We start from the raw sequence: 22,517 nt of genomic DNA on the forward strand, positions 1-22,517 counted from the left end.
ATTAGCCTTAGGTCTGATACTCACCTGGTGTGTCGCACTGCCTTTCCCAAGCTGTGTTTGCTTAAAAAGGACCATGTCATGACTGAGGTTAATGTTTAAAATCACATGAATACCACCTATTTTTCATTCATCTCAGGGCTAAGGGGAGCATGGCGGGGCTCCCTTCACCACAGAGATGGGCACTGGAGGAAGGCCATGCTCTGCACAGGGGCCCCAGGGCAGCATTGTGGTGCCCCTTTCAGCCCATGGCCATGTCAGATGCCAGTCCCATGACCAAAACATGCTGGCAGTCTCCACGGAAGCTGTGCACTCACAGGTGAGGCTGCTCGTGAAAGCAAGTTATTTCTGCACCTGTTGCCCTCTCCAGAATGCTTTCACCCTGTGGCAGCCCTGGAGGACAGCATTGGAGACCCCACTGAATACACCCCCCACCCACCACAGCCCTCTGACAACAGAATCACAGATTCATGAGATCATCAAGTCCAACCTATGACTGACGGAACACCACCATGCCAATTAGACCATGGCACTAAGTGCCAAGTCCAGTCTTTGCTTAAACACCTCCTGGAACGGTAACTCCAGTACCTCCCTGGGCAGTCCATTCCAGCATCTAACTGCCATTTCTGTAAAGAAACTCTTCCTCATGTTCAACCTAAACCTCCCCTGATGAAGCTTAAGATTATGACATCCTATCACTTGGTTGCTTGGGATAAGAGGCAACCCCTCATCCAGGCTGCAACCTCCTTTCAGGTAGTTGTAGAGAGCAGTAACGTCTCTGCTCAGCCTCCTCCTCTCCAGGCTAAACAACCCCAGCTCCTTATAAGACTTGTGGTCCAGACTCTTCACCAGCTCCATTACCCCTCTCTGGACTCTTTTTAGCACCTCAATGTCCTTCCTGAGTTGAGGCGCCCAGAACTGGACAGCACTTGAGATGCGGACGCACCACTCGAGGTGCGGCCTCAGCAGTGCCGAGTACAGAGGGACAAACACTTCCCTGGTCGTCTGGCCACACTATTTCAGGACGTGGCCTCTCTGCCCGGGGGCACCTCCCGCGCCAGCTCCCCGCCCACAGCGGGGCCTCCCGAGCCCGGAGTCCGGCGGCGCTGCGGCACTGCCGGGGCCAGCGCGCAGCCGCCCGCCCGCGGACATGGCGGCGGAGCAGGAGGCCGGCGGCAGGCGCCGCCTGCGGAGGTGAGGGCGCCGGCCCCGCTGCCGGGGCACGGGAGGCGCGGGGGCAGGGCTGTGTGTTTGGCCGGGGGTAGCGGGAGTGCGGCTTCCCCTCCTCGGTGATGTCCGGGGAGCCACCGCCCCGTGCCCTGGCGGTGGGGGTGAGGCGCGCGGGGGAGCCCCAGGAGCCACGAGCCGTCCCGCTGCTCCCCAGCGCCGGTTTGGCCTTCAACAGCACGGGGAACTGCGGTTTGCCCTTCAGCACCCCGGGGAACTGCGGTTTGCCCTTCAGCAGCACGGGGAACAGCGGTTTGCCCTCCCAAGCCCCGCTGGCCCGAGCGGGGAACAGCGGTAACAGCGCCCTGGGAAGCGGGGTTCGGTAGGTAGGGCCGTGGTTGCTTTTCCTCCTGTGCCCGCGCCATGCCAGGGATCCGAGGAGGGGCGGTGTTTCGCCTCCGAGCAAGACAGCCCCAAGCAAGACAGTCAAACTCCAGCTAGACGGGTCCGAGGATGTTTAGCAGGAACGGGCATGAGGAGCCGGGGAAGGTTTAGGTTGGACATTAGGAAGAATGTCTTCACGGGGTGATTAGACATTGGAATGGACAGCCCCTGGAGGTGGTGGAGTCACCATCCCTGCAGGTGTTTAAGGAAGGACTGGACGTGGCATTCAAGTCTAGTTGGCAAGGTGGCAAGGTTGGGCTGGATGATCTGAGAGGTCTTTTACAACCTAATTGATTCTGTGATTCTGTGAAGTTTTAATGAAGGATTTGGAGAAAAACCACAGAGTTAGTGGTATCCTGGATCAGTTACTGTGTGCACTGGCCCACCCGTTGTATGGGGGCAACTGCTGGTAGATTTGCAAGCTGGTCCCCACCAAGTTTCTTGGGCCAGTGACCAAGATGAGGGTTACGGCGGCATTGCTCAGCTGCTGGTGCCATGAGTCCGACCCCAAACCTCGGCCAGGCAAGGTGTCACTGCGGCTGGCTTCAGCTGCTTCCTGACAAGTACATACTGGGCTGCTGCTCCCTGCTGGTGGTATTATCCTTCTGATATATATCAAAAGTGTCTATAAATCCACTCTACAGAAGCGGCTGACCTTGAAAAATGCAATAATAGTACTGTTATGGGAATTTTTATGTATTTGTTATGTTGGTCGCTATGCAGCATTGATGTCTTGAGATAAGACATATGCTGGGCATAAGTATAGAAGGGAATTGGAGACTTCACACTTTTCAGTGTAGTACATTTAATAGTTAAATATATAAACCCGCTCTTCATTTCAAGTGTATTTCACATAATTTCAACCAGAACATCAGGTGTCTTGATCAAGACTGAAATTATGTACTTTCATATCTAATTATTCATATTATAGCAGAAAGAATTTTAGCGGACACTAATAATATCTTACAAATACCTTTTGATTATATCACACACTACCTCTGTAGAGGGGTCAGGAACATAGGTTCTCTTCTGCATGCAAAGGATTTGTTTTTGAAGGAAAAATTATATAAATTTTCAGTGGAAATCCTATAAAAGAACAATAAAGTGATATCTAATCTAAGTATGGCCCTGGCAATGGAGTGGCAATAGAAATAGTATAGAGCTGATGCTTAACTAAAAATTGAACATTAAAGCAATAAAATGTCTTTGTTCATCTGAAAAATGATGAAAAGCTCACAGAAGTTCATAAAGCATGTTTTTATTATTTACATGTTCCATTTTTATCTGAATTTGTCAGCACAGTTATCCATAAAAAGGCATTGGAGACTCAACACTTACTTTTGCTCGTAGTGTGCTAAAATTGAAGTCCTTGCTAGCTCTATATAAAAATAATCTTTAAAGCCATTTTGTCAAGGAAATGTATTCAAGAGAAAGAATTGCTTGTTTCTCTCAAAAATCATTCATATTTTCTTTCTAAAGTATTAAGTGAAAAAATACACTTTGGATAGATATGTCTTAAGTACATTTTTACTTGTTTATTTAGGCTCCTAAGTTCAAGCCAATCTGTTTTGTTGGACTTTTGTGCCAGTGCAAAAGCTCACTGAAAGGAGGATATGAGATCCACCTTAGGAAAGTTTCATTTAGGTTGAGGTTGTGCAGGTTTCAGACAACCTGGACATCTGCAAGAGGATATAAGCAATATTTTTTAGGACTGAAAAATAGGTGGATACACTGCCACTTAAAAGCCAGTGTTAAACCTGCACTTCGCAACATGTACTTCAGTAGGTTTAAAAAATTAATGCTGTTAATTCTAACCAAACAAGAAATTCCAGAGGAAGATACAAAATAGTGGAGAAATATCTAAACTCTAATGCCAAGCATGAACATGAGAGGTAACATCATTATGGATAAACAGGGAAAGGATTGTCTGTCTTCTACAGTTACAATAGAACATGTAAAACTCTGATTTTTTTTTTTTCCAGAAAAGTAAACTCTTAGTGATTTTGTCTGTGGTGGAAAGATGGCAACACTAGAGGCTCACAGCCTTAAAAGAAATACAGAACAGTTCCCAGTTTTTTACTTCTAAAAGCAATATAGTGTATAAGCCAATCTCAGTGTATTGGGAATTCTGAATTATGATTTCCCAGTGTTTGGAGGACATTGTTATGAATGCTTCTTTTATGCAGACATTGAGTAGAGGGAGCAGACCAGATGTCTGATACAATCCCAGTGGTGTTCAGATGCAGAGAGAGCATGCACACACTTCGTGAACTGTTACCTGTATAAGGCAATATGTTTAATGTATGTTGAAGAAACCAGCTTCCACTTTGAAGATGTCACAGCCTTCCTGAAATTCTTTGGCTGGTTTGTCTGGAGGAGATTGAGGGGAGACCTCATTGCAGTCTACAACTTTCTCATGAGGGGCAGAGGAGGGGCAGGCACTGATCTCTTCTCTGTGGCAACCAGTGACAGGACCTGAGGGAATGGTCTGAAGTTGTGTCAGGGGAGGTTTAGGTTGGATATTAGAGAAAGGTTCCTCACCCAGAGGGTGGTTGGGCACAGGAACAGGCTCCCCTGGGAAGTGGTCACAGCACCAAGCCTGACAGAGTTCAAGAAGCATTTGGTCAATACTCTTGGGCACAGGATGTGACTTTTGGGGATGGTCCTGTGCGGGGCTAAGGGTTGTACTGGATGATCCTTGTGGGTCCCTTCCAACTCAGCATATTCTGTGATTCTGTGAAATATGGATATGAACATTTGCATCCATCCAGATGAACAGTTTAGGAGACTAAGCTATATTGAATAAAAGTAGTTAATTAGTAAACAATGACACAAAGCTGCTTAGATCATATTTCTATTGCCAGGTAGATTTCTTGAGTGAGGAGGAATGTTTATAGCATCCTCTTGCTGTGGGAAAATAGTGAAATATTGTTCATATGGTCTGCCGGATTTAACGATAATAATTATTTTTTGTTTTAAAATCTGTTACTATTGTAAAAACATGAATGTTAGGAAATGAAGCACTTATTTCACAAATTGCAAGGAAACTTTTTCACACAGTGAAGTTTTGGTTGGGTACTGAGGCAGGTGATGCTACAGGAATGGTATTATCATTTTTTGCTTGTCCCAGCTTAAGTTTTGCCTTCATGATAGAGGCATGTTGGAAAAATGCTAGATGTATTTCTAACAAGCTTGAGTTTTTGGTCCAGATGATAAGCTATACTCTTTAGTTTGCAGGAGACTGTTAATTTATAATCACAAAAATTATTATATGATTTTTGAAAAATTGTGTGCAACCACACAAAAAGCCTGAACCCTGTGATAAACTGCACCGTAGCAAGTCAGCTTAATTAGTGCAAAATGCATCTGTCACAATCTGTCTCTTTACCATAGCTAGGTAACATTAATTCATGTCTGAGTCATCTAGTTTCATTCAACACTCTTCTGATGTGTATTTGTCACTTGTAGCCACAGTGGAAGTTCATGTTTAGAAAATGTACCCTGTGTGTCAAAAGCCTGACTTTTGACTTGCTTGAAGCCCCAGCTAGTACCTTATACTGACAAGCCCTAGAAAGAGGCTGAGAGAAAAGGGATTTCTCTGCCAGCTGTGATAAGTCTTTGCAATGAAAATTTGAAAAAACAGATAACCCAATGGAACATTTCTGTGACCTTGTGCCCAAACTAGGAAATGGGATGAGAATAAAGTTAGTGAATACTGAAAAATGATCTGGTTGTAGATTAGAGAAACCATGCAAGTGTTTCTTTATGTAAAATGGTGCAAATTTTAAAGCAAATAGAAGCACACATTATTTATACATAATTTCCAATGAAACTTGATGAAAAATCTCTCAGAACTCTATTTACATTTTATTATTGCCATACTGAGTCAGAATGTATTAGAATGAATTGTGAGTATGTATAGCTGTCCTATTGTGGAAGAGATTAGCTAGTGACTCCACTCGATACTTGTAATCTGTAACTTGTTAAAAGTAAATTTAGTAATTTTTAACTCCTTAAAAGTATTTTATTAAAAAGATCAACCATATCAATAGAAATAAAGATTCAGTGGAATAATGCATTACTTTTAAGATTTTCAGGGTTTCAACTAGTTACCTACTTAATTCAGTACAAGACTTCACATGATTAAGGCAGACAGAATATAGGAAAAGCTAAAATATCTTCTAGGGAGACTCAATTTCATTCTAAACTAAGTTATTAAAAGAAGTCATTAGAAAGGTAAAGTCTCTGCTGGGATGTGTGTGTCCACTCTAACATCAGCTGAATGTCCTAGAACTCAAAACAGCTGCAGCTGTTCAGTTGATAAAGAATTTTCCTCATCTAATAATTTCTGCTGTGAAACAAGCGAGGGTGTTATTCCTCTGGTGTAGCTGTAATATTTTGAGCCTTTTCCTGAGCTCTGGCTGATGTCCAAGGAAGCCAGTGGCTAAGCAGTCTGGTAAGGACAACAGCTTTTCCTATCTCATTAAATCCATGCATGTTTGTTTGATCTTATTAGAAAAATGTGCTGACAGCTCTAGTTTTGGAACTGATCCCTGAGGCTTGAGAATTTCATTATGCACTCTATTGATTGTTTTATCTTTTTCTTTTTTTTTTTTTTAAGAAAATAAGAATTCTATTTTAATTAAAAATGGGGGTTCTGGGAGAAGCAACTCCAAATCAGAATTTGCCTTGTAAAAGAGGCTACTGTGTACATCTTCACATGAATGTGATGCACTCTGCCATTTCTCCCTGCAAATTCCCCCTTTTAGGAAGAAAGCTGTGGGAGAGTGATTTCGGTGAGAGAAACACGTGACAGAGACAGTACAGCTCCAGATTAGTTAAGAGCACTGTAGTTGAAGCAGTCACTGATGTAGAAGATACAGAACAAAGCTATTTCTCCTTAGTGCTGTGCACTCCACTGCCCCTGGATCTGTGACTGAGAGGTGACTCTTCTTGATCAATGAGGTGTCTGTGGTCACAGACAGCTTGCAATTATACTGTTGTGTTGCCTCAGTTCTTATTGTATTAACTTAGCTTTATTCATGTGGCTATTCTTTGAAGATGATTTTCTGTCTAGTTCAGAATTTTTAGAGGTGGGAGGCAGTCCTGCTGAGAGGCAGGAAGAGCTCTGATTTTTGCCAAGATAAAATAAAAGCCCCAGTAAATGGTTTCTTGGTGACATCTTTGAAATCTACTCTCCCACTGCAGATAGGATGAAGGAATGTTTTTGGGTCTGGAAGCTGGCTGTGAGAATTCTCTGATTTCTGCTTAGACTCTTGAGTTTAAAATAACATTTGATAATTTTTATTGTTTATATGAAATTTAGGTTGCCCAAAGTAAGCCGGTGTTTCCAGGACTGTCCTATGCATCATCTCTGCTATAGCATTAACCAGATTTTTTTCAGAAAATTTATTATGCCATTAGGAGTACTTGACTTCTGATCCTCATATTGGCTGTGGTTTGGATTTTCTTCTGAGGTTGGGATGAGGGACAACTGGCGTTCACCCTTCCAAGACATTCATACCCATTTGCTTGGATGCACTCTGAGTTTGTCTTGGTTTTTCAGGGTTATCTGTGCTAAGACAAAATAGGCTATGGCTTTGCACCGGATAAGGTGCAAAGACAAGGCTTTTACCCCAAATGATTTTGTAGAGGCCAGTGTTTTTACCAGGGACTGACTTTGCATTTAGCAGCATCTCAGGCTGGGGGTTTTTTTTGTTTGGTTTTTTGTTTTACTCCTATTTAGTCATTATACTGTTTAAAAATGTTCTGATTCAACTTCGCATTATTACAGGATGGCCATATTTTAAACCTGAGGTAGCCTAATCTTTTTTTTTTGGTTTTTGGGAGCAAACTGACTTAGAAGATTTTTATTGATTGTCATTATTTATTCTTGTACACACAAGTGACTCATTATACTGTGCAGTCAGAGTGAAAACTCTTAATGATTTGGCAAGAAAGTGCTTCATCAGCATGGCATTACAGAGTCTTATTGTAAATATGAGCCAATCTCTACCTTGTAACCTTCAATATACTCTTGGAATTCAAACAGATGTTCTCATGCATATTTGGAAAGCCACAGTGGTCAGGTGAAGTCCCCGGTGACTGGAAAAATGGAAACATCACTCCCATTTTTAAAAAGGGGAGAAAGAAAGATCCAGGGAACTACAGACCAGTGAACCTCACTTCTGTTCCTGTCAAGATCCTCCCAGAAGATATGCTAAGGGACATAAAAGACAAGGAGGTAATTCGAGGTAGCCAGCACGGTTTTACTAATGGCAAGTCATGCCTGACCAGTCTGGTGGCCTTCTGTGAGGGAGTGAAGGCAACAGTCTTTACTCAGAGGGTGGTCAGGCACTGGAACAAGTTGCCCAGAGAAGTAGTGGATGCCCCATCCCTGGGAGTGTCCAAGGCCAGGATGGGGCTCTGAGCAACATGGTCTAGTAAATAGTATCCCTGCCCATGGCAGGGGGCCTGAAACTAGATGACGTCTAGGTCGCTTCCAACCCAAACCATTCTCTGATTATGTGATTCTATGCATTGCTTAAGTGAAATGCCTTGTGTAGTTGTGGTAGGGATGAGAATGTTTGTATTGTACTGCACAAAATTGTGACACATTTATTCTTTCTTACATCTTTACCTGAACAAAGGCCCATGATTCATTTCATAACTTAAGAAAGAAAATGGTCTTTCTTGGATTTTTTTGTCCCTTGGAATTAGGAAGACAGCAGAACAGTGCTGACTGAGTACAATTCAGTTAATTTTATAAATATTTGCTCAGCAGCATTTGTCAAATTGCAGTAAATCAGGTAGAAAAGCAGTCAAACTCTAAATTTAAAAAAGTCAAATGAAAGAGCAATGTAAAGGACAAGGGCTGGATAAGGGTGCACCCTTTCCCTCCTGTCTGTATCCTAGTACCTATGGATTCTACAGGGGGTTTTTTGCCAAAATTTGGCAAATAGATACCGTAAAAATGTGAAGTCTCCTAAAGGTCATAGGGAAATTGTTTTTTTTTTTTTCTTCACAGACTGGAGTTTCTCATTATGCACATTTCACAAGATTCCATGGGTTTTCTATGCTACAGCTCCCTCAGGTGGTAAAATAATTTTCCATTTGGAATTCCAGCTTGGTTTCTGTGAAACACTTGATTTCTCTTCAGATGGTTTTGAGGCTTCTCCCAACTTACTGTTTGTTCTATCTGATTTGTAACAGAAACATCAGAGTTCAAGGAACAAGAGTTTCAGTGGGAAAGAACTCACTCTTGCTATACTTGGGTTCCCACTAGAAAATACACCGCAGTATTACCACAGCTTCAGTGATTTCTTATTTCTCCCTATAAGAATGTGAAGAACATGTTTTCTACAGTTGTTTGACATAATCATGTTGTGCCTTGATTAGAAAAGCAGAATTGGTGCTTGATTCAGACTTAACATGAAATGGTACACAGGATTCCCAGCAGTATTGACCTTTGCTTCATCCTTTGAATGGTAAAGATCAACCATTTGATTACCTTATATGTTCCTTATAAGTTCAGGAGTCTCTGTTTAATTTCTGATTGCATAAACAATGGTCTGTCTCAACCTTGGTGATAAGTCCAGTCCTTCCTTGATTTATAGGGCAACAAATGCACAAACAACTTTTTTTTTTTTCAGCACAGTTCCTTTTAATTTGGAAACAGAGATGAAATTTATACTTGATTAGTTAGTGTAATATATACTTCAGAAGTATATATTGCTTTTCATCTTGAAGGATCTTAAAATCTTTTGCAAACTAGGTACACACCACAAAGCCAGGGCTGTTCCAAGAATATTTTCCCTGCAGAAATCTCTCTGGTGTCATTGATTATTTACCTTTATTCAATTGTTTCTCTGCTGGCTCTTTCTTGTGCTTCTGCCAGTTACCAGTGCATATCCCTCTCCATTGCAATATTTAATTATGGATTTAGTTCTGTTCTTGTCATATTTTTGATTACTTACTTTTTCTGTTACTTTTACCCAGCTTTGGTTAGTAAGTTTGAAGGGAGTCACTCAGTCCTACCTCATATAAAGATGTACATGTTGAGGGAAGCGTTCCCTTAGAAGTGATTGTTTTGACTTAAATGTGAATAGTCTGTTAGGTGGTTTAATTTCCAAAATTATTTTAAAATAATTATTCATAGAATAGTCCCTATTCTGTTTTCAGTTTGTTTATTTAACTCCTGCTAGAATATTTATGAACTGGAATGTAATGATGCTTAAACTTGAAAAGGTCAATGCGTGACTGAGAAGATTTAAAATTTCTAATCACAGAATATTCTAAATTGGAAGGGACCCACAAGGACCATCAAGTCCAGCTTTTAAGTGAATGGCCCATATGGGGATCAAACCTGCAACCTTGGTGTTATTAGCACCGTGTTCTAACCAACTGAGCTAATCTCATAATTTAATCTATTGCCTTAGTGTAAATGTCCTTAGGTAGAACCTTGCCACCCTGGTGGGCTTCCGAGGGTCAGGTAGATAACCATGAGCAAGGACCACTGCCATGAAGCAGGGGGTATCCATGGACTCCATGCACCATTTCTTACTTACAGATCTTCACCCTGCAATGTTAGAGAGGAAACTTTCTATGAAGCACAGTCCTCAATGAAAGATCAAAATACTTCACCTTTGTCACAGGGTAAAAGTATATACACGGACAGATAATTGGCAGAGTACTTTGTGTGTGGTAATTTCTTTGTGTGTCCATAGTCCTGTATGCTACATATTGAGAGTTCATGAAATCATCTTGCATTTGGATAAGTGTGTTTTATGGTGTGTGAGTGTAATACAATATATACATAGGTACAAGAACTGAAGAAAATTACGTTTGGAGTATGTTGGAAGAATCAGAATTGATTCTAAGTTATAGGACAACCATACTGGTCAAACATAGGACTGTCTCACCAACTCTGCCCCAGATTGCACGAAAACCATTAAATCAGCAGATAATCATTTTCTAATGTCAGCTACTTAGTGTTCTGGAGACAGAAAACTGTCCTGCTTAGTGAGGGCAGCCGTACGTGAGAAAGCACCTCTTTCCACTGACAGTCTCTGTGTGTTCCTGCATCAGAACAGAGGAAAGGATGGACTTACATGTGCTTTTCAGTATGATGAGGCACAGGGTTCAATTTAAGTATTTGAAAACTGCATCCTATTTCTCTGGTTTGAAAATTCCTGAGTAATAAAACAGTTTCTGTAATAGCCATTACTGGCCTTTTCCAGGACTTCAAAATGTTAGACAAGAATGCACTGTTCAAATACAGGTTAAGTGAATGTTCAGAGCATTCACTGTGGAGGTTGGGTTGGTCTGTGGTTCAGGATTATAGAAACAAGTGAAGTCTTGTGCTCTCTGTCCTTTTCTTTTGTGGAGTTCTGAGGCTCTGAAGTTTAAACCTGAAGTTTGAACTTATTTCTATCATGCAGAAAATTAATTATCTGGACTGGTGGTCATAGAGAGCAACAGAGCATTCCCCAGCTGTATCCCTTGTGCCTCCTCTAACTCCATCCTCAGGAGTTTTCATCATGGAAACAGTGATGCTGCAAGAACCCTGCTTATGAGCTCCTTTACATATGGACATGTGTAGTTAGCCTTGCCTCTATCAAGCAAATGACTTTTTCTGGAGTAGAATCAGGAAGTATGCAATTTCAGACAAAACAGTGGTTTTGTGCATAAATTTAGAGGACTAACTGCAGAAAAGAGGAACACAATGTTAACACACCATCCATTTCTGCATTCTACATTTAATTCTCCTTTTCAGCAAGTAGAAGAATAGCATTAGTAACATCAACATATTTTTGTGTGTAAATTTACAATAACAATGCACTGAGCATTTTGTTGGTCAAAGGGGTTGAGGCAAAGGAATCAAAAGGAAATTTTATTCAAGCCATGAGACTTGGCATTCTGAAAACACCATTTGGTTTTCCTTTACACACTGGCATATATGGGAGCACGCTTTAATAATGCTACAGCTGTAAGAAAATAGAGGGATGTGTCTTTAAGTTTTAAGAATTTTCAAAATTGGTAGATGTCATTGTTTCAAAACTGTTTTGCTGGTGTCACTGTTTCTGAGCTTCCCTATCCTGATAATCCAACTGTAATATGAAGCCAGAACTAGCAAGAGAAAGGCAGCAGTGGGGACATCAGTTAGAAGTTTACTATTCTGAATTGTTTCTCTGATAACACCTATAAAGAGAAATTTTTAGAAGAGATATAGCATAGCAAGTGAAAAGTTGAGGATCATGTAGGAACCAGAATGGTGTTTTGGGCTTAACTTTCACTGATTTATGTCAGTTCACTTAGACTTTCTGCAGAGTAACCCCAAAACTTCACTTTGCAGCTCCCAATACAACGTGTTCACCTACTTGCTGTTCACTAATTGAAGAAATCCCTAATATCAAGTTATGGTGACAAAAAAGTACTCCAAAAGCCTGAAAACTCTGGCATCTCCATTAGGTGCTTGAAAAACTCATTTAGGTCAGTAACTTTTGGTCAGATGCCAAGTCCTCATTAGCTGGTTAATTTTATTCTTTTGAAGTAACAAAGGCTTGAGGAAAAAGTGTGAAATGAAAAAATCACAATTCACAGGTATCTCATCTGTCTGCTATAGAACTTAAAATTTTAACTAAAACAATGTGACTGTGCAAATTTTCTTAAACTTTCTAACTTTGTATGTTTCCTGGGTCATTCTTAATGCATGTGTCTATTTTCTGCACTTATCAGTAATTCCATTGCACAGGCTACAACATACAGTGGCAAAACCAAATAAATTTGTGGAAAACGTAGCTATGATACACACTGCTCCCTATTCCAAGTCAGTCTTCTAATGCCAAATCCTGTATATTTGAATTTATCTAAAGGATTTCTTATGAGAAACCAAGTGGAAACTTGCAGATTTCATTGAAACAAAACCACAGATAGCCAAACATCTCAGCATTTGTTATAAGAATTTGTGAAAAAAAAATTTAACTTAATATATGGTTACAGGAATGACTAATTTATAAAACCAAACCCCCCAAAACCAACTAAACTTGTAATCCCCCCCCCCCCCCCCAAAGAAAAGCACCTTACAATGTGAAGGTTTTGGACCCACTTTGATTTTTCTATTATTCTGTGTCATTGTGCCTTACACTGAGTTCATTTGTAGTCACTTGACTACCCCAGCAGAAGTCCCTCTGGGCTCTCCTGTCTGATAGTATCTTTCTGGAATGAGTTAGACTAGCATTTGCATTTTTCCAGGAGCTGGGCTCCTCTGCGTTTTGCATTTGCTTCATTAATTCTTCTGTACACAATTTCAAGAAAATGGTGGCAAACCCAGTAATGTATATAAATAAAATAGTGTAAAATAGCATGAAATGAAAAAGAAAACCTTGTGTGAAAATACAGAAGATGAATTAATGCCATAAATGCAGTAAATATGATAATATTTTTTTGTTTCAGGTTTAAAAATGTCTGATTGGAAAAATATTGTACACAGAACCCGTTGTATTGAACAACTGCTGTCTGAGAACAATTTTCAAGATATTGAGGATCATCTTAAAGAACTTGAAGATGTTGATATGATTGTAGAATATCTTCAGGGGACAGAAGTTACCAAGGCTGTATACAGAGTACTCAAGAGCTGCCCTTCAGGACGGTTGAAAAACAAAGCAAAGCAGTTATTATCAAGGTGGAAAGCACTTTACAAGAATAACTGTGTTCGGTCAATGCAAGTTAGACAGTCATTTTCTGCGTATGTGAGAGAGGAAATTGGGCATTGCAGTAGGGCTCCTAGAGAGCAGTTGCTGTCTGAAGGACCATATCAGGAGGAGGCAATAGCTGGTACTAGTTCCAGCTTTTTGGTCCCATCACAAACTGTTACAAATGTGGTATGTAACAATGCAGAAGGCAGTATGAATCAGCCTTCTTCTTTTGAGGAGCAACACATTGTTAATGAAGATTCTAAATCTGTTGTTAATGGAGCAAGTCTGCCATCAGGACCCGATGAGAGCTCTTAGGTATAAATGTACAGATCTTCTATATAAAGCTTTGATTGGTTCTGCCAAAGATGAAGAAGAAACTGTTAAATGGCTACAGTTATCTAAAGAAATTGAAAAACATATTTTTGCTCTTCATGCTAAAAATGACAAAAAATATAAAAATTGCATCAGAAGTAAAATCTTTAACCTGAAGAACCCTAAAAATTGCCACTTGAAACAAAACCTTTTTACAGGGACTTTGAGCCCAAAGGCTTTTGCTGAGATGACAGTGATGGAAATGGCCAGCGATGAACTGAAACAGCTCAGGGCTCTGTACACAGAATCATCTGTTCAGGAACATCAGCTTCCACAAGTTATTAATGGCACACAGACAAACAAAATAAAGTGTAGGCGCTGTGAAAAATTTGATTGCACTGTCACTATGATCGCCAGAGGAACTCTCTTTCTTCCAGGTTGGGTGCGAAACACGAATCCAGATGAACAAATGTTGACTTACGCTGTTTGTAATGCATGTGGAGAGCAGTGGTATCACAGCAGATGGATTTGTTTGTAACACTATCCCTTCTTAATAAGTGGTTTGCAAACATCGATATAAGAGAGTGCTGCCATGGCCCGAGGGAAAAAGGGATAGGGACGCGGCACCACACAAAGGGCTCAGACGCAGCTGAGGGTCTGGGTGCAATGCCGATTTATTGAGAGAACACAGGGACTTATATAGGGTAAATCTGAGGGGAGGATTCAGAACTGGGGAGGAGCATGGGACTGACAACTCAGGGTAAGACAGGACTGGGAGACAGGGGAAAGGTGGGTGTAACTTCTGGGTATCCAGGGGAAAGGACCAATGGTAGCTCACTCTGCACTGCGGCAAACCTCAACCGATCAGTGACAGAGGAGTGGGAAAGCAGGGGAGAACAAGGTGGTAAACAACTTTTGGCGGGAAAATCTGAGGGACAAAGGGGAATAATATTGGGGTACATTAAACTTGATGCAAACCCAGTGATGAACTGGGGAATAACAGTCAGTCCAATAAGTTAACAGTCCATTTAAGCTCTGTAAATGTCCCTCCACGCTTGAAATCTCTCCCAGTCGGACTTCTCATTCTCCTCAGAGTGCCTCTGTTGAAACTTATAACTTTAAATTCTGTATTGATACTATGTAGATGCTGTCACTAAAAGGTGCAAGATCATGAGTACAGGATGAAGAAGTGGACGCATGTAATTTTATTTTATGTTTTCATATTCTGTCGGACCGTAGCAAGGAAAATTAAAGTTTTAAAATTAAAGTTTTAAAAAACTGCTAATGTATTTTTGAGGATGACTCAATAAATCTATGTGGTTTTAAGTAATGTACATATGTAAAGAAATAAAAGAGTAGAGGGAAAAAAATTGTGACATGGTTACGCTATATCTGAGAGTGAAATATTCACTAGTAAATCCATTAAAAATATTCCGAGTGCTGCATTTTTTTTCTCAAGGGGCTGAGTATTTGGAAATTTTGTTATATTCAGCAGGAGTTCTTTCACAGAACCTAAGTTTCATTTACAGTAAACAAAACTGTTTCCAAAACTGCAGTTCACATACTCGCCTGCATTGCAGAGTGTTCAGCATGGATTCACTCCTTAATTAGATCACTTTTTGCAAGTAAGTGTTAAATTATTAAGTTGGTTTGAGAGGTAATTTCTAACAGGAAAAGAAACAAAAAATAGAATGTAAGGGGGGAGAAAACAGCTAGCAAATGAAAACAGGAATGACATCCTGCTTTAGCTTTTTATAGCTGTTGGAAAGAAAACAGGACCTGTGACAGTCTATCAGTATGCAGTCCAGATTTACAAAATAAGGTGATGTGTCCTGCAACTGTTAAGAAATTAATGCAGGATCAGAGAATGGATTATTTCAAAAAATTATGTAAATATATTATTGAATTTATCTTTGTTATAAAGGCATGAAATTAATAGGCATTAATCAGTTTCTGAGTGGATATCGTCTCTGGAATTGGGACATCTGGCCTGAACTGAGAAAATTAATGTTTTTATATTGTGATTTCTGGTTAATCAGAAACAATGAATAGAAGGAAATCTAATAGCTAAAGTTTTTATACATATTTTTGTTCCAGCATCAACAGGATGTTCACTGATTGTATACTATAAGCATTTATTTATTTTAAAAAAAATCATCCCGCATTCTTCTTACTTAAGTAATAGCCCTTTGTCTCTTACAAATGCACAACAGGCATTTTTCGGTTCAAGGCTAAAATGCATCAGCAGAGCAGGAAAATGTGGTGAGTATTGGCTGGAGGAGTTGAGGCTGGTTCCTGCACCCGTCTGGCTCTGACACAGCTGGGGCTGGTCAGCTCCTCTGGGCTGAGACACTGCCCTGGAGCTCTCCAGCCACATGACCTGCCAGAGAAAGGAGTTAGGGACATGAGATGAGAAAATAGCTGTTGGTGAACTAAAAGCCAGCCAGGACTAAGAGACAGGCCTTTTATCTGTATATGGGGAAAATGTTGTGTAACCTGTTAAGAAGAGACACTTAAAATATTCTACTAAAAAAAAAAAAAAGAAGAAAAATCTTTCCATTCAGTGGAGTATTAACAGTTAACTTTCAATGTTGTGATTTACTGTGGTATTACTTAAGATTTTTATCATGTGAAAATGTGCATTCTAGGGGAATTGCACTGATGTAAAATATATATTAAAGCTTTACGCCAGACCCCTGGTGTTCAACTGTGTAACCAATCAGTGAATATCTGCCCTTCCTTCCCAGCCCTTACCTGTGTGCTGGAATTGTTGGTTACAAGTAGTCCTGCTTGTTTAAGTGGGAGTACTTCTGTGTAAAGTATTATTCTTAGCTTTCAATGAAACTGCAGGAAGGCAAACACTTCTGTGTGACTGGTTCACAGTAGGCACAGCATTGTTGTGTGGAGTCATTTTGGAGGTCATGGTCCTGTTGAGAGCTGTACGCCAGTACTGTGCTGTGTCAGAACACCGTGTAGCAGAAGACTATTTTAGCTGTGAATAACAGACACTTATAAATAATTTCTGCCTGCAGTTGGTTTTGAAGCCATTCCAGTAATGTAGAGCTCATCCAAGTTTTATCTTGCCAACGGGAAATGTTACAAGGCATGGACAGTGTTTTTGACAGAATATATTTCAAGGGTAAAATTTATAGCTGTAACACTGACTACATTTGTGACATAATATATAACATAATTTTCTTTTGAACTGCTCATCCCTAAATATGTAGTGCTAAGCTATATCTATGATCCATATTTACTGAGCAGGTAAACAGCAAGTGTGCAAACATCAGATATCTTAAAACTTTTAGATCCCTAAGCAAGCCTGCCTCACTGTGATCTGAGTGAGCCATGCCAGCAGCAGCAAGAGAGTCATTTGGTTTTAGCCTTTCATATCTTGATCTTATCTTTTAAGATGTGTGAATAATAAAATCCAATTACTAGCAACTGCAGTTGCAGATTATGGTATAGAGACCATAAGGTTAATAACTACAAATAGTAATAAAATGGATTATAACCGCGCCTCTTTAAAACTGTACCTTAACTTTATTCTGTTACAAGCTGAGAACAGTCAGAACTCTTAGGGCAAGTACTTGTACCCTTGCAGTTGTAAACTCAGCATTTTAAAGTAGTTTTCTGTGGTAATACATTGTGAGCAGGCATTTTTCCATTGTTTTCCTTCCCAATGACAATTGAAGAACCTGAGAGCTGGCTTTGTAGCAAGTCCAGTTAAAACTAGACATTAAAAGATGATAATATATTTGGTAAATTTTGTGAAATCCAGTAATCATGAAAAGAATTTCTATTCCTGTTGAAAGAGACAGAGCCCTTAACCTTTACTCAGGAGTTACCTAGTCTAAGCTGCTGGCTGATGGTGCAACGCACACATAGTTTTAAGTATTACCTAAAAACCAGGCAAAAAAATACTCTCCCACTTGCTCAGATGGTAGTCTGGGACAAGGAGGACATCTGGGAATAGTGACAGAATAGAGCAGAAAGTATTGGGGGACAGGAAGAGTGAACTGCACTGTATTAAGTATGCCGAGGACACAAATCTCTAGGAAACGAGGCTTTGTTGTTCCGGGGCCGGTGAAAAAGCTGATCTAGGTTCGGTTTCACTTTATGCTTAGTTCATGCTGATAAACATGCTGCCACAACTTCACATCACAGTTAGTGAAACTATACAAAATCCTAAATTATTGTATTACTTTCTTGATCATCTTATGCTTTTGGTTATTTTTACCTCATACAGTTCTTTACCAATTTGGCCATGTTTTCATCTGTATTTGTATCTGATGCTTGTTACTTGAAATATTTAGTAGAAGCCAAATGTCATGTGTGGCAGCATGTACTGCTACATATGAGAATAGTCTACAGATGTAAAGTGCCAAGTATGAGAGATGGTCATTCAAGTGAAGCATTGCTCTTAAGTAGGTGTGGTCATAGTTTCACTAAGCAAAGTACTGCTCCAGGGCACAGTTTGTCAACAGGTTATATTGTCCCTACCCAGATTGTGTAACTGTGCAGGCTTAAAATATTGGACTGGATAAGATTGTATGCTTCGTCTCAAAATGTCTCTAAAAAGTCAACTTGCAACTACACAGTGTATGTACCAGCAGGAGTGTGTAGATCACTGGAGTACAGGGAGTACAGGGTCCAGCAACAAGGATAAAAGAAAACTGAGATTCTTCTGTTGAAGTTGCCTCATTTCAATTTATTCCAGGTGGTAAAAAGATCTCTTAACTTTTTTAAGCATAGACAATTAGTTTTGGTATGATGTTTAGCTTGTCCATGGTGCTACTCCAAAAAGGAGTGTGACATTAGAGGTGATCCACAAAAAACATAGGACAAATGTATGCTGAATAAGGCTAAAGTCTGTATTTGTTTTCATTGGGTTTTCCAGAGATGCTGTCAATTCAACTGCTTCTTGCATCCTGTGATTTAGCAGTAGCAATGAAGTCTTAAACAGAAATTGCACTCAAAGATCAAGGAGCCTGTAGCTACAGAACTTGTGATACATATCTTGAGAAGATGAAAGCTAAATTAACAATGAATTTCACACAATTTTCAATGTAAAAACAAAGATACTGTTCTGAGAAGTGCTCCCTTAACACCAGGGATAAAACTCCCTCTGGTTCTTAGAGGTCCACTGCGAGATCCATTTCATTCTGTTTTGTTGAGCACCTTTTCCATCTCCCTCATAACCCTCTTACTGTGCACTTTTTAGGGAGGTACTCAGTTGCCATTTGTTGTTTATGACTCTTTCTTCCTTTCAAATCCAAAAAGAAATTTGTGCTGTTTATTTTTTATTTAAAATGTGTTCCTTTCCTGTCTGCTGTGCTGTGTACATTTGTACTAAAGCCAAAAACTGCAACCCTTTTAACAAAAAAAACAGCTCTTTTTTTCTGGCAAAAAGGAAAGTTACCTGGTAACAGACTGTGGTTAAGGAGCAAATATGTTGAATAAAAGTCCTTCAGAGACTCTTCAGGGTGTAATGGCCAATTCACTGACTGCCTGAAAGATAAGGAAAGAAACAAGAGCACTTTGATAATTTCTTGGATTGCTCGAGGGCTGGCCTGCTTCATTCTGGTATGAACGGAGCCATAAAGGCAGATGACTTCATATCCCCTTATTTTGTACTGCTGTAATTCATCCAAGAGGTGACAAAGTCATGTTTTATTGAGGCCATGTCATCACTTGCCAGGATGGGACAAAATCTCCTTGCCAACTACAGATGGTAAAAAGCATTCACAAGCTCTGTTATACAAGAGCTTTGCTGATACAGAACTTCCCATACTCACACAAAAAAAATTGCCCTTTATTTGCCATTGGGATATTTTTTGTGCCCTTGGCTATGATGTGACAGAACAACACCGCTTCATGAATACACCTCTGTAAAATCCTCAAGGTGCACAGGCAGCTTTCGGAGGAAGGTGCATGTGAGGGAGCAGCAAGGGCGAATTGCTGCTCAGGAGGAGGAGAGCCAGGAGTGGAGGGAGGGTGACAAGGCATGGAGAGACAGTGACTTCGGTAAAAAGAGTCACTGTCCCACAGCACTCAAACAGGAAGAGCAGGGCAGGGCTGTTGACAATAATCTGCCAAAACTCTGTTGAGAACTGGGCAGGTGTGGGGAGGAGTTTGTGCTGTCGCATGGGTGTTGGGGCACTAGGTGGGGTTCAGGAACGGGGCCATCAGGCTTGTTCAGTGTCTGAGCCAAAATGTGGCTTTTGCTGGCAGCAGGACCCTGAAGTGGCTGCCCTCATCAGCACTGCCCCAGCCCTGCTCACCAGCAATGAAATGGTCAGGGAGCAGCCTCAGGCAGGGGCAGACCCCACAGCACCTACCACTGGGACCCTACACTGTCTGCAGAATTTAAAATGGGAATGATTTTGTTGCACACATTTCAAATCACATCCTAGCTGGGCATTTTCTTGTACCTAACCTCAGAACTGGCAGGTATACTTGATGTGCCCAGCCCTATCAGTGGCATTATTTGTTCTCAGATTTTTGATTGTTCTATAGCAACTATTGGTTTTGTTACATACATGAATAATAGTAACAGCGTGGACATGAGGGAAAAGGGCCTTAGTTCCTGATCCTCGAGCACTCATGGGTGTGTATTAAGCATGAGTGTAACCCTGTGATACTCCATTATGCCTATAAAATCATAAGCATAATAGCCATAGTTACACCATGGTTCTTTTTTATTTTATGTTCCCATGGTAAAGAAATAAAAATACATCTTATCTGAGAAATTCAAGAATTTTGTTTTCTACCTAGAACTTGAAAAAAATGAGGTACCTGGACAAGCTGAAGAAGTGGGTCCATATGAACCTCGTGAGGATCAATATGGACAAGTGCAAGGTGTTGGACCTGGGTCAAGGCAACCCCCGGTGTCAATATAGGCTGTGAGGAGAACGTAAGGAGAGCACCCCTGACAAGAAGGACTTGGGGTTGCTGGTGGATGAGGCTGGACATGACTCAGCCATGTGCCCTTGCAATCCAGAAAGAATCAAAAGCAGGATGATCAGCAGGTCGAGGGAGGTGATTCTGCCCCTCTACTCTGGTCTCATGAGACCCCACCTGCAGTGCTGCATCCAGCTCTGGAGTCTCCAGCACAGGAAGGACATTGGCCTGTTGGAGCGAGTCCAGAGGAGGGATTCCAAGATAGAGAGCTGGAGCACCTCTCCTATGAGAACAGTCTGAGACAGCTGGGGTGGTTCAGACTGGAGAAGAGAAGGTTCCATGGGGACCCCATTGCAGCCTTCCAGGACCTGAAAGGGGCTTATAATAAACATGGGGACAGACATTTTAGCAGGGCCTGTTGCAGTAGGACAAGAGGTAACAGTTTTAAACTAAAGGAGCCTAGATTCAGACTGGACAAACTGACTATATTCAGACTACGAATATGATTGTTACAATGAGGGTGATGGAACACTGGAACAGGTTGCCCAGAGAGCTGCTAGGTGCCCTATTCCTGGAAACATTCAAGATCAGACTGGATGGGGCTCTGAGCAACCTGACCTAGTTAAAGATATCCCTGCTCACTGCAGGGGGATTGGACTAGATGACCTTAAAAATGTGCTTCTAAATTTCCTTAAGTATATCCAAGTGTCTGAGAACCAATGTTGTCTCAAAACAAAAACATGGTAGCTTCACCCCACAAGGCATGAAGTGAAAATAGAGTAATTATTTCTTCCACTTCTAAATGAAGAATTTTTTCTTTTAAAATCACAAAATTATGCCATTACTGATCAGAACTTTTATGTCTTAGAATTATCTTAATTTAAAGAGTCCATTTTTCTACCTCTCCAACACTTACTTGTGTTTTACTTTAGTACTGAATGAAAGCAGATCCCAGGAATAAAGTACTTGAAAATTTTCAAAGTCCAGCTTTGTTAAATAAGAATGGATCTCGTGTCATCAGATTTGCCTCTGGCATGAACTGCCTTTTAATAATCCTGCTCCTGTCAATAGGAGACATCTCTTTTTGATGGCACTGAGATCTTGTTTTCCACTCCTTGGGCCATGTTGTAGGTCTGATCCAAAACAAAACGACTCTGCCAAGTGGCAATTCCAGTCTGATTGCATCTCCCTTATGATCGGAAGCATGTGATGACTGTTTGAGCTAATGGGTGTACTGTCACCACCTATTCCTCTTGATGATGTGGGAACCTCTTTAATTTCTGCTCTTTTAATTTTAATTATATTTTGCCCTATCCTCGTGGTGAGTTGTAAGAGCACAGAAAATACTATCACCAGCTTCTTTAGCCTTTTTTCCCATGATCTTGTTTAAACAGTCAAGTCATTGTTATTCTGAATTACTACAGGGAAAAAAAAAAGTGCCTGGCTACTCTTTTTAAATAGTGTGCTTTGTATTTCGATTAATTCTTTCATTGACGCAAGTATAGTTTTCAATGTTTCTGCTTGTAAAGTGAAGCTGCCTTACGGTCCCGAGTTTGCTTGCCTGGGGTCCTTAATGTGGAGCACAGGGAGACTACAAGGGTTGGACTTGATGATCTTAGAGGTCGGGTTTCCAAGCCGGCTGATTCTATGATTCTACTGCCTTTAATAAATAACTCTGACCTCCAAATGGTTTTAGGCGTTTTAGGGTTTCATGATGCAGAGCGTTCTGGAGCAAGTAAGTGTTATCTGTTTCCAGCAGAACGGTGGGCCGCTCTCAGACGTCACACGATAGTGATCGATGAGAGGTATGGCCCTCGACAGGCCCAGCCGTGCCGTGCGCTGGCTGTGGGCACAGCCATAGCCATTCCCATTTCCCATTCCCTCTCCCACTGCCGCCTCCCGCAGCGCCGGGCTGAGCAGACGCCTCAAGCTGGGGGCGGGGCCTCTGTGCCGGCGGGCGGGGCCGTGCGCGCGCGGCGCGGATCACGTGATGGTGGC

General features: G+C 41.0%; 1 protein-coding gene across 1 annotated transcript; it reads left to right on the plus strand.

Annotated features, from left to right (window-relative positions):
• The first annotated feature begins 1,063 nt into the window (after positions 1–1,063).
• Positions 1,064–14,883, plus strand: TCEANC (transcription elongation factor A N-terminal and central domain containing). The gene is given in 3 exon segments (XM_064646631.1): positions 1,064–1,191; positions 13,063–13,589; positions 13,591–14,883. Coding segments are annotated over 2 exon segments (1,083 nt in total). The 5' UTR covers positions 1,064–1,191; positions 13,063–13,070; the 3' UTR covers positions 14,155–14,883.
• The last annotated feature ends 7,634 nt before the right edge of the window (positions 14,884–22,517 follow it).

The sequence above is a fragment of the Pseudopipra pipra genome, chromosome 2 (genome assembly GCF_036250125.1).
Source record: "Pseudopipra pipra isolate bDixPip1 chromosome 2, bDixPip1.hap1, whole genome shotgun sequence".
NCBI classification, from domain to species: Eukaryota; Metazoa; Chordata; class Aves; order Passeriformes; family Pipridae; genus Pseudopipra; species Pseudopipra pipra.